The 12,894-nt window shown below is 35.2% G+C and overlaps 2 protein-coding genes across 2 annotated transcripts; both read left to right on the top strand.

Moving 5' to 3' along the window:
• Nucleotides 1-4,388: 4,388 nt before the first annotated feature.
• Nucleotides 4,389-6,322, top strand: LOC148253600 (ammonium transporter 2 member 4-like). Its single transcript, XM_088221782.1, has 3 exons — nt 4,389-5,157; nt 5,258-5,543; nt 5,654-6,322. The coding sequence occupies exons 1-3, from the start codon at nt 4,570-4,572 to the stop codon at nt 6,205-6,207; spliced, it is 1,428 nt and encodes a 475-aa protein (XP_088077908.1). The 5' UTR covers nt 4,389-4,569; the 3' UTR covers nt 6,208-6,322.
• An 899-nt stretch (nt 6,323-7,221) lies between these two features.
• LOC110809698 (calcium-binding EF hand family protein) lies at nt 7,222-12,171 on the top strand. The gene is made up of 4 exons (XM_022035590.2): nt 7,222-7,603; nt 7,744-7,938; nt 11,230-11,411; nt 11,671-12,171. Exons 1-4 carry the CDS (start codon nt 7,285-7,287, stop codon nt 11,980-11,982), a joined length of 1,008 nt encoding a protein of 335 aa, XP_021891282.2. The 5' UTR covers nt 7,222-7,284; the 3' UTR covers nt 11,983-12,171.
• The last annotated feature ends 723 nt before the right edge of the window (nt 12,172-12,894 follow it).

Genomic DNA, 12,894 nt, shown 5'->3' with positions numbered 1-12,894 from the left:
TATAAAACAATTTTGAAAACAATGGGTGAAAATTTAGGTTCTGGTAGTGTTTTTGAAAAAAAATCGAAAATATAATGTCAAAAAGTAATTTAGAAAAAATGTGACACGTAGGACCGCTCAGTCAGCAATCCCGACGAACTAGAGCACGCCGCATGGTAAGACAAGCTGACGCGATACCCCGCATGAGACCATACTGGCAATCCGCGTGCCTGCAATCGGACGGTTCGGAATTGTTCCCGCGCGCGTAGACGGTATGGATTCATTTCCTCCTCAGGCCCGATTGTACGGTCCAGATCAAATCGCGATGAACGGTCCAAATTTATTTTTTATTTAAACGTGATTGAACGGTCCAGATTAAAGGGAGACGGATATAAATACCTCACTTCACACTGAACCCTAACCCTAGCCGTCAGTCCCCCGCCGGAGAAGAAGAACTAGTCGCCAGGAGAGGGAGCCGATCACCGTCATGCCGGAGCCACCTCCGATTGCCAAAAAAAGGTAAAAAAAAAATTCATTAGTTAGAAATTCGATTTTGAACACCTACATGGCCAAATCGGAGCAAAAAGACTGGTGGATAAGGCGAAAACCGCGGGTAAAGCCTGGTGCGCCGTCGCAGAAAAAAAAATCGTCTCTGATGAGACCCTTTCCGATTTTCGTTTCATGCGATTTTTTCACTATTGCATTCACTATTATGTTTCCCACAGGTTGATCAAAGAAAAGCGCCCAACCGCGAAGGTGAGTCGACAGAGCCGCCACACTGAAAAATCCTTCCGCTGGTAAGCTTTTATTTTTTGATTTTTTTTCGGCCAACTAATGCCCCTTAACGTATTTTCTCGCAGGGATGAGTACAAGCGACGGTGCCGTCGTTGAAGTACAGCGATGCTGTTGTGCCAGAATTCTGAAATTGGCCGAAAAAGGATTTTAACACCGGTTTTGGATTTTTTGGGGTATTTCTAGGTACTTGGATCGTGTTTTAATTCCCACAAAAAAATTCAGAAAACCCGAAGACCGCTAGTAGGTGCAATTGAAAGTTTAGTGTTCAGACACCGATTCGGGTAAGAATCTTTCACCCTATTTCTTATTATAAAATTGAAGTTTAATTATAAATAATATGGTATTTTGTACAATTTAGAAAATCTTAATAATTAATCACAAGTTACTAATATAGCCAGAACCAGTTATATTCACTGTTGATCCTGTTTAATTGATTTTACTATTTCAAATGTATAATATTACATTGGAGTTGGTATGATGATTCAGTGGTCATTCCTTGATGTATGTATTGCTTATTCTGCGTGATTACAGTTAAATTAAGAAACTGAAAATTAAATGTAAACGGGAAATTGTTTGATTAAGTGAATGAATAAATGATAGCCTTACTGGATATTCTAGGAGATGGTGGACGGACCGGGTACATAGAAAACCCTACCATGAACGTTATCTCATACTGGACGGAATATCGATGATTGATATTTTGGCACTCGTACCGAACGGCGTATGGGGACAGCTTGTTTCACCCCTCATTCGGGATGGGGTATTGAGGGGTGGTATTTTTTACATTCATATCGGACGAGGTATGAGGACATGCAGTTACTTAAAAATGTTGAATAAGAGTTCACGCGTAGTTGGGACATCCTTATGAACCCTTATGGATACTAATAGGCAAATAAAAATGGAAAGTTCTTGTTCTGGTTAATTGAATATGAGATTATGATATTGTTTGTGTTATTGACTCTATTGATCAGTTTTGAAAATTTCACTACGGTAAGTATACAATAAATGATTTTACTTATGGTAAATGAATTTGCTTAAATTAAGAGCTCAATTAGTTATTTTCATGATTTTTACTAACATTCATTTCTGTATCGGTGAGTAGTATGACATTCTTACTAGGTTAGTATAGCTCACTCTTTCATTAACCATTTCGGATCAAGAAGACCAAGATCCAAATTCTGATCCACAATAGGGTTGTGAATAGGATGTTCAGTTATTTACTTTCTATTTATTTCTTTGATTATTCGTTGTTCTTTTAGAATGGTCATTCTCGTATTTCTATTGGGTATTCTGAATTATTCTGTAATGAATGTAAACTCTAACGCTATTATTTTGCTTCCGTATTCAATTTGTAATTTATTTCTTTTCAAGTTTCGGGCTGTTACAATAATAATAATAATAATAATAATAACAATAATAATAAGCTTGAAGTTCTTGAATAATCTTGTTATAGAATTTTTATCCTTAAAAAAAATTTGGATGAGAAAAAAGGTTTAATGATTATGTGGTGACTTTGATTCTTTACTAAATTAGGAAAGGAGTTATATCAAACTCAATTCCCACTATTATATCTCATGTTTTTATATAGAAAGTATTTAGATTTAAATGTAAAAAGAACAAGAAACACAAAAGAGATTAGTAAGTACTGTAATTAATTTTTAAAAAAAAAGGTAGAAAAATATGTTGGTTGTAATTATTGTACGATGATTTAGCATGTGGCATGTTAAAGGTCTTTTTTTATTTTATAAGACAATAAGCTAAAGGTTATGAATACAATTTGAATCATCGACGATAATAAAGAAGCCAAGAATGACACGTAAAATCCTCATAAAGATCGAAGAACTCTTGAGAGTTTAGTTTGAACATGAGATAATTTTTTATCCTAGAAAGGAGTTGCCACCATAACAAGTCATGTCTAACTTGAGTTATAAAAGAAAAGACAATGAAGACTTTACTAGTTGGTGGAGTTTTAAGTCTAGATATTCATGCTCTTGAAGATAGCTTTGAGCATTTTTAAAGTACATTAAATATCTTGAAGAAGAAAATATTTAGACATTAAAAACATGAATGTCTAGAATACTTATTTACATAAGAGAAAAAAGAATCATTAACAAGAAGTTGGTATTCTACATATAACACGTGCATGGTCACTGGGATAGGCATGGCCCAATCAACTCACAAGATTGAGTCTACTACACCTATGCTGCAAGCATAATACATAGAAAAGTTAATTTAATTATAAGTGAAGATAATCACTAATCAAATGCTAACCACAATCTACAAAGAAAAGAAAATAAGATAACAACAAGAGCTGAAATGATAAAATTAACAAACATGTATGTTCAAAATAGAAACTTGTAAAATGTATAAATGTAATATTTTTCGGACATAATGGCTTAGATGCTCAGATCATTATAGAAGTATAAATGGGTTAAGCATAACTAAAACTAAGTTAGACTTCAATGCCATACCTGATGGTATAAATGAATATTTATATTATAAAGAATAATTACCTAACTTTCTATCTTGTTAAGTTTATATTATATAATCTATTTGTCGTTCATTTTATAAAAATAGAGCATTAGAATTTTATAATATGATATTGTCTTACACATCTTAAATGATAAATCATTTTTTTTTATATCTTAGTTTCATTCATTTAAATACAGTTCTGTATCTAATATCTGTTTTAAACTTTTGAATGTAATATCATGTATATTATATATAATTAGTTACTTAAAAATCTGTATGATTATGACTATTTGAATCATCTCCCACAATAATGTATTTGGCTTTGTCTTTTCCTCGAAAGGTTATTGGAATAAAATATAATTATAATAATATGTTTCATGTTTTACTAGAAGTAATAAAATTTTGCGTGTAATCTTTTAAATATTTTTTTTAAAAAAAGTTTATAATTTAACACAAAAGCAGAAGTATAGAAGAAAAGTTTAAACTTCTTTTTTGGGTTTTGGTATTTTTAATTTCTGTTGAATTCAATAAAATTAGAATGCAATTCATTTATCAAATGGGTATGTCATAGAAACATTATTGGTGCATTAAAAATTGCACTCATTAGAAGTTTTTGAAATTCACTATGAGACAAAGTATAAAACGATGTCGTTTCTCCAACATGCAATTTACCTTTTGCTTTGTTTGGTCGGCCTTCCATGATTTAGATTTGTCAAACCAGAAAGCCGGCAAACACAGAGAAGAACAAATGGTGATTAGTTCTTCTAATTGAACCCTCAAGTTAACATTTTCTACCAAATGGGTTCCCATCAAATTGGATTTAAATGAAAAATAAATGAATTTTTGAAGTAAAATTGTTTCTTTCTTACTAGTGGTAATTAGTCCATGTGAGATGAGAGATGCACGACCAATGAATTCATAGATTCAGCTATAAATAGTTTATTCACAAATTTTCTTTTCTTTTCTTTTCTTTTCTTCCAAACAAATTTTAACTTAAAAAAGCTTGTGCCAGCCAAATTTAACTTCTACCCCTCTTACTAATTTTGTTGGTGCTCAAACGTTTGCCCATCTGGGATATTCCCCAAATTATCCAATCACCTGTATATATTCAATTGAGAATATTCAATGTTAGAAAGCTTTGTTTAATTTCCTCCATTCTCCATAGCTTGCCTCACTACCTCATATTAGAGGAAAGAGCAAACTTTAATTAAGTTTTTGCTCCAATCTTCTGTTCTATCAAACATTTGAATTCGATTTAACACTCACCTTGATCATCCATTCGGGCTGATCCGGTTTTAGGATTCTTGAATTTTGATTTTCAAAATGGAGTTTCCGAAGAATCTATTACCGGACGAAAGCAGCCCAGAATGGATGAACAAAGGTGACAACGCATGGCAACTGACAGCGGCAGCATTGGTAGGTCTCCAAAGTATACCAGGTCTTGTAATCCTTTACGGTAGCTTGATGAAGAAGAAATGGGCAGTGAATTCTGCTTTCATGGCGCTTTACGGATTTGCAATGGTGCTCGTGTGTTGGGTGATATGGGGTTACAACATGGCATTTGGGGAACAACTTGTGTTTTTTGTGGGGAAACCTAATTTTGCATTGGATCAGAAGTTTCTTTTGGACCAAGCTTTTCTTGGTTTCTTCCCAAATGCAACAATGGTGCTTTTTCAAGCAGTGTTCGCCGCAATTACAGTGATTTTAGTCGGTGGATCTCTTCTGGGGAGGATGAATTTTCGTGCGTGGATGCTGTTTGTACCACTCTGGCTTACATTTTCATACACCATTGTTGCTTTCAGCATTTGGTGCCCAGATGGATGGTTGGCAGAGATGGGGATTATCGATTTCTCAGGCGGATATGTCATTCATCTTTCAGCCGGCATTGCTGGATTCACTGCAGCTTACTGGGTACTCATTTTCTTCAACGAAAACTCATAAACTTTAATAATTAGATTACACATTATGGTTTCATAAATTTATATACTGTAAAAATTTTGAATTTATCCAGGTAGGTCCAAGAGCAGAGAGCGACAGAGAAGTATCCCAGCCCAACAACATTATTCTGATGCTTGCAGGTGCAGGGTTGCTTTGGATGGGGTGGAGCGGATTCAACGGCGGCGGTCCCTTCTCCGCCAGCACTATTGCATCTCTCGCCATCCTTAACACTCACGTCTGCACCGCCACCAGTCTGCTCACCTGGATCTTCCTCGACACTTTCTTCGTCGGAAAACCCTCCGTCCTCGGCGCCATCCAGGGCATGATCACCGGATTAGTCTGCATCACTCCTGGTGCAGGTAACTTCACCACACAATACATCAATATATACACATATATATATATATATGTATCGCTGTAAATTTCAAATTTCAGAATGAAGATATTCATGAATGGATTATATGAACAGGAGTTGTGCAAGGTTGGGCGGCGATTATAATGGGGATTTTATCCGGAAGTATTCCATGGTACACCCTAACAATTCTCCAGAAGAAACTGAAATGTTTACGATCCGTCGACGATCCGATGGCAATCTTCCACACTCACGCCGTCGCCGGCCTCCTCGGCGGCGTTCTCACCGGCTTCTTCGCCGTACCGAAACTCTGCCGCCTCTTCTACATGGTTCCCGACTGGCAAAAGTATACCGGCTTGGCCTACGGTCTCAAAAACGGCGACGTTTCGGGCGGCTTCCATCAAATGGGAACTCAATTGGCGGGAATTGCTTTTGTGGTGTGTCTAAACATTGTCGTCACCAGCATTATCTGTCTGTTGATCGGACTGGTTGTTCCTCTGAGATTTTCGAAAGAGGAACTGAAGATTGCTGATGCATCTGTACACGGTGAAGAAGGGTTTGCGCTGTGTGGAAATGAGGGGGAGATGTTTGGGAAGGTGAAGAACAATTCAGCGTATGATACGGCGGAGGAGTTCTCGTATGGGGTTGAGAAGTCTGTAGGTGTTGTTTGAGGAATAAATTTCAAGTGTAAAATTTGTTTAAAAAGAAATTGATGTTTATGAATATGTATTTCTAGGGTTGTAATATTTGTAGTTTTTAATTAAAATAATTATTTTAGATTTTTTATTTATTTTTAAATAGAATATATATATATATATATATATATATTTTTCGTAAAATTCTGTTCGGCAAACAGATCAGATATTTAGAACATTCCATCATTGTCGTTGGGTCTTCACTTTCATTACGTCATTCTGAATTATCTCGTAAAATAACAATAGAAGTTTTTCATGTTAGAAAACTTTTTTCAAATCAAACCATATTTCATAAATCTACACATGCAATCTCATATCGAATTAGTGAGAAATAATAAACGGAAGCTTACCTAAATCAATCGCAAAAGATTTGATTGCGTCATACGGTAGATACTTCTGAATCAACACACTGACTTTAAAAACTATTTTTATCCGGTGACGAAATTTTAAAAAAATAAAATAGCGCGCATGTGATTCGAAAATTATAACCGTCTATTTATATCGACGTACTTTTATCTATCATAAAACGAGAAATTACAAAAATAGTATCTGTACATATTAAGATAATATCTTGTTTCGAATATAAGAGTTGATAAAAATAAATTTTGATAAAAAGAATTTGATTGTAGCATCTATTTTGTATAGATTAAGCGGACATTTGTTACAACCTATTTTAGTATAAGGATAAAGTGTTACTTACATCTATTTATATATATAGTGTTTTGATTTATAAAGTTAAAACGTCCAAAATTTCAAAGAATGTAGTATATTTTTTTTTACATATAATTATAATATATATATATATATTTATGTACAAATATGTATATAAAAATATATATATAACAATTAGAAGGGTAGTTTGGTAAATCAATTTTTTAATTATTCTTAATTAAAAATTCCAGTGGCATTCTCGAAATTTTTGCAAAATTCAAGCCCTAAAGAAACATAAAAATCAAACCAAAATCCCATCATAAAACTGCGACTCAGTCAATTTCAACTTCAACTTTCTTACCGTCAGAAAAAATAAAAATACAAACTTTCTTCTCTCCTAAAATGTCGGACGCCGCCGCACAGATCATGCTCAACGACGGAATAATCGACGGAACCCACTTCAGATGCCTTGATCTCCCCCTCCCGGAACCCAACGCCGCCATGACCGGAGCTCAGCTCCTAGACTTCGCTGATTCCAAAGCCTCGAACTTTCTCTGTGGCCTCCCATTGCCGCAACATCTCAAAACGGCTGGTCTTTCCCGTCTCTCCTCCTCCTCTTCTCCCGCTGATGACTTCACTTTCCGGTCTACTGTGTTCACCCCAGATCAAGCCTCTCAGAAACTCAAAGATTACTTCGCTGCCATCGCCGATGAATTAAAAGGTACTGACACTGGTTCATATTGAAGTACGTATTCACGACTTGTCTATGCCAATGTGATTGTGTCAATGAATGGATTGGACGTAGATGGGATTGTGGGGTATTGATTCGATGTAAGTTGTTTGTTTGTTGTTCTTGATCAGATGATCCGCTTGTGTTGCGAATTTGTGATGGGGAGTCTTTGAAGCCCGTTCTAGAGGATGAAGATGATTTCGCCATGTTAGCTGAGAAGGTCTTCACTGATTTGGACGTAGAAGATAAGGGGAAGATTCCGAAGAGTGAGATAAGGAATGCACTTGTTCTCCTCGGAGTTGGAATGGGCATTCCTCCATTTTCAGGTCTGTGCTTTATTGGGTTTTCTTTGAAACTTGGAAAATGGTTTGTGATCATCAATATCTCTGTCTAAATCAATAATGAATCTCAATGACCAATAATCCATTGTTCTATGTATATGTGTATCCTTGTTGAGACTTTTCTCTTTAATTATTCGGCCAGTATTTTTGTCATTTATCTGTTCTATATCTAGGAAAATGCCCTTGCTGCTATGCTACTTGATCTCCTGTTATGCTGAAAGTGGCTTATCACCAGATAACTTACTGCTTAGTTTAAGTACTATATCATATTGTGTGGTGCAATAACTTACTGTCTAGTTATGGTACTTAGTTCATTCTTAGCATTGTCAAAGTTCTCCAGCTACTTGTGATAGTTTGCATTTTGTGGGCGGTTCCTGTTTGTATAGTGGAGTAGTTTTATGCTCTCTCTTGTTGGTGGTTACTTGTGTAGTGGGGTAGGTTTATTTTCTTGTGGGTGGTGAACTTAATTGTATAGCTGGTGGTTGCTTAATTGTATAGTGGGATGGTTTTTTATGGTTCTTTTGTAACCAGATGTACCTATGCATTGTTTTGGGAAAAAAAAAAAAAGATTTATGCAGAAGATTGTCCAGAAAAGGAAGTTTCTTCTTAAACGCAAAGATGATTGAGTTCTCTATTGAATACCTCCTAATTTTGGAAATAAGTCACAAGAACTCCAAAAATACTCTGATTCCCAACTTGATTTCCAGCAGTAACTAAAAGCATGACTTGGTTCCAACTAGGGAGTTGAGAAAGTGATAGTTGACCTTCTCAATCGGAGAACATTTTGTATGGCAGCTCTTGGTTACTATCACAACTTGTTTGTTGGTAACATTAAATATTTGCTTCATACTCGGTGAAAGATGCCATATATATATACAGCTGTTTTTACATTAATTTATAGTTTTATTGGTAATTTTTTTTTCAAGGAAAATTTTTTTTCCTTTATTTCTAATACCTAATTCCTTCTCGTGAATCTGCATGGACAAAACCAAATATGTGAACCGTGAAAGTAATGCTTTAAGTAATCTTATAATAACTCATGCATAGATTTTGTCAGACTTGCAAATACTTGTAAAAAATAATCTCTTATTGGTTTTATGTTTCTATTTACCTTCTCATTTTTAATGCATTTTTCACCATAATAATGTTGTTATCTCTTCTCGTTGTTTTTTTTCCTAACTCTGGAATATGAGCCCATTATGGAAGATTTATCCAGATTAATAATCTACTGGTGGTAGCAAAGATCACAATTGCCTTTAGTTATGCGGCCCAAATGGAGAAAGTGCCGTTATCCATATTTTCTATAGAGATCAAAGATAGGACAATCTAGATTCTCATAGCCTATAATGTTCAAAGGCTTTTTAAACATGTAATTTTCTTTGACCATTGCTTATAAATGATCTTTTCTTGGAGAGGAAAGCAGAAAAGACAGTAGTATTAAAAGGCATCAGGGTAGTAGAACCAAGCATCTCTAATTCTATCAAAAGGGGATCAACATCCTTCAGATATTCTCTTGTTTCTCTCTTTACAGATTACCCGAAAAGTAGACATAAGCGATCATTTTATTTTATCACTTGTTTGATGTGCAAAATAATTTGTAGCTCACTGGGACTATGATAATTTCTTCAGTGAAGAGAGGACTTACGAGTTTGAAAGCATGTGGAGATAAAATACTGCACCAAGAATCCTGATGATTACTAATCTAAAGGTTGTAGATGAAAGAGCAAATGTTAATGGTCTGATTCGGACCAGTTTAGGGATTAAACAAACTCAAACATCAATTTGGGAGAATGCTAAACTAAAACAGAACCATAGACCAATTTGCAAATTGAGCAAACCTGTTTAAGTAGTTATTTGTTTCAATTTGATTTTTGGTTTAATAAAACTCCAAAACTTCATCTAGTATTCATTTAAGTTATATCATTAGAAAAAACAGTTAAAACAATCTAAGACTAGAAGCGTATGTGGGAAGCTACTCCTCCAATTGCCTTCTTTTGCTTCAGAGAGCAAAATTTGCACTATTGACAATCTAAGGAAGAGAGGTAAAAAATCTTAGTGAATGGATGTTATTTGTCGCAAGAGACAGCAGAGAAGACTAACCATTTACTGCTCTCTTAGCCAGTGCCCTTTGGCACGTCTTCCATAGATACCACCTTCGACCTCCTTAGTTTGATGTTGGTGATTTTCAGGTGGCTAATAAAAAATGGGTTTGGCAGGGTACCAGAGTAGCTAAAGCCCAGAGGAAAATGATAGCTTTAGTTCCCCTGTCCATTCGAGTTGCATGGAAGGAGAATAACAAAAGAGCTTTTGGTGGAAGTGTTTTTTTTTTGGGCAAGATTAGAGATCGTTGTCTCCCTAGTTCTGGTTTTTTGTTGAGAGGGCGTCCTTTCTCTTCTGACAAGGACCTTGGATACCTTGTTCATATTTTGACTAACGTGTAATGTTTCTTTTTTTTTTTAAGTGGATGACACCCCCTTGGTGGCTTACTAATAGAGTCATCATTTTCTCCCAGAAACATCTAAAATTTTGTTTTCCTTATAAAGTTCTAATACAATAGTATGAATCTAACAAAAGTTATAAAAGTTACATTGATCTTTTAAATTCAGAAGAAGCTCATTCCCCATTCAAATGGCCATCATTTGTGTGGTCTGGAAGGAAAGGAACAAGGTGGGTTTTTGATGGCATTATCACGTATGAGTACTTTTTTTAATGGTCATTCTCTTATTTTGAAGAGGATGGAACCATACTGATATTTTGTGTTCTTCTGGTAACATGTAAAGCTTCTTTTATAAATGGGATGGCACATGGCACTCCCTTGGTACCCTGTTCATACTATTACTGCCCTTTTTTTCTCTCATATATTAAATCCAAATCTAAGGTTCTATGAAATTAAAAACACCAACTAATAAAGTGACGAGACATTATTAATTTCATGATTTACAGTAGATTAAGTAGATGATTGAGTTCGACCAAAACTTAGGAAATGTGAGATTGATGAGTATAAAAGTTTTTCCTTAAATGTTGAAGCTAGATTTGAGGCTCAATTCATTAATTTGAATCAAGATATGCCAAATATTTTGTTTGATAGTCAATTTGTGTTCATCATCTTCTCTGTGCTGGAGAAGATGTAGGATTTCTTATAGATAATTTATACTGCTTATTCGTAAATATTTTCTATACATGGGTGGCACTCTTTTGTGCCTTCTTATTCATTTACTTATTTTTGTCTCAGACAGAATTAACTATTCATGGTTTAACTTCACAAAATTTGAGCAGAATTTCCTCAGATAAATGATATCTTAAAGAAACATGGAGTTGATGAGGAACAAGAGTTGGGGCAATCACAGTTTGCAGAAGCACTCCAATCTGTTCTAGAAGAAGTAGCAGATGCCCTGGCTGAAAACAATGTGACTGTTTTTGGGGACACCAAGATCTTTAATGGTTCTAGGCTAAGAAAGGTAGTATATCACCCTCAATCCTTTTTGCCAAAATTGTCATTTTTCAGACTCTTGCCTCCCAGTATCCCCTTATTATGTAAGGGTTTAGGGGAAAATGTTTTAATTTCTTATTTTTGATACTATTTTGAATTAACTGCTAGTACTGTTCCTGGAAGGATGCTTTTTGAGACTTAAAAAGATGTATAGATTTTCTTATAGCAGCACAATTCTTTTGTTGATAAATTCTGATCTCTGACAATCTCTTGATAAAACATATCAGCTTTTGGCAGACAAGGACCAATTTAACAGTGTTGTGGAGAAGATGCTGCCGGGAAACCACAGTGGACAAGATGGCCAAGCAACTGTGGAGTTAATCCGCGCCTTCCTTGTGGAAAATGGAACAGAGTTGGGCGTCCCAGCCCCATCAGAATTCTCTGAATCTGTGGATCATCTTTATGATGAAGTGTTTTCTGAAGTCAAAGATGGTGTTGCACTAAAGCTAGATGACACTAGGGAATTGGTGAAGGAAATCCTCATGAGCTTTGTGCAGAAGCTCGAAGCGAATCCCATATATATTGAGGCCTATGAGTAAGGAAGATGCTCGTCTTCCTGCAAACTGTGTATATCAGATTCTTTGGTTGGAAGGGTTTGTATATGCAGCACTAAGATTGAAGTTCATGAAGCTCCCATGGGAACTTTTCTTTTACCTTGTTAATATGCTGCCTTTATGGCATGTTTTAGGGTTCATACAATAATTTTTTATGATATGGTTTACACAGTATGTAGCATTATAGTGATTGAAAGACATAACCTAAAACCCTTTGGGACAGTAATACAGAATGTATACATGCTCTTTTTCAAAGGGCATTTCTGCATTTTCAGGAAAGAAACAAATTGAAGTCCTGGTCTCGATTAATTTAGTTGAATTTTACAAATAGAAATATATTTTTTTTTCTAAAAATGCTAAAAATGATTCTTTTTTTCTTCTAAGCTTGAGGGTGGATTGTATAAAAGATAAAACTTTAGGTAGTGCTAATCATAAGCAACACAACATCATACACCCCAGACACAGCTTCTAATAAGCATTTCAAGCTTAAAGAAAAGTGCTTTTGTAGAAGCTGAATAGAGAAGTTGAAACAAACAAGGTTTTAGGTATAATCTCCAAGTTCCATAGCCAAAATTTGAGTCGTTTTCAGTATCAAGTTGGCACTAAAAGCAAGCATGGGTGGTCACAGAAAAGATTAATCCTTTTACACTTTTGGAGGGTCTACGGCTACCACGTTAGCAGATGGGTTTCCATGATTTTCAATTAGAGGGATGAAGCTTGTGGGATTAGACACGTCTGCTACTATCCTCTCTGAGAATTTTTCAACCACTCAAACTTTTTCTGTTCTAAAGAACCTTACTCTGGTTTTCATGTCTCACTATATGCCATTCAAGTCACATTAAAGAGATTACATTTTTTCTTTAGTGTCGATTCAACCGTCTAACTGTTGCTCGTATA

This window comes from Carica papaya, chromosome 6, assembly GCF_054855325.1.
Source record: "Carica papaya isolate Zhongbai chromosome 6, ASM5485532v1, whole genome shotgun sequence".
In the NCBI taxonomy this organism is placed as follows: Eukaryota; Viridiplantae; Streptophyta; class Magnoliopsida; order Brassicales; family Caricaceae; genus Carica; species Carica papaya.
This window is presented reverse-complemented; position numbering and strand designations above follow the sequence as displayed.

Excerpts from the sequence above, each read along its gene's own strand:
- LOC110809698 (XM_022035590.2), top strand. The coding sequence starts at position 7,285 with ATGTCGGACGCCGCCGCACAGATCATGCTCAACGACGGAATAATCGAC. Across the intron at positions 7,939-11,229 it reads GGGCATTCCTCCATTTTCAG|AATTTCCTCAGATAAATGAT; the intron begins GTCTGTGCTTTA and ends AAATTTGAGCAG. Across the intron at positions 11,412-11,670 it reads ATGGTTCTAGGCTAAGAAAG|CTTTTGGCAGACAAGGACCA; the intron begins GTAGTATATCAC and ends AAAACATATCAG.
- LOC148253600 (XM_088221782.1), top strand. The coding sequence starts at position 4,570 with ATGGAGTTTCCGAAGAATCTATTACCGGACGAAAGCAGCCCAGAATGG. Across the intron at positions 5,158-5,257 it reads GATTCACTGCAGCTTACTGG|GTAGGTCCAAGAGCAGAGAG; the intron begins GTACTCATTTTC and ends GAATTTATCCAG. Across the intron at positions 5,544-5,653 it reads CTGCATCACTCCTGGTGCAG|GAGTTGTGCAAGGTTGGGCG; the intron begins GTAACTTCACCA and ends TTATATGAACAG.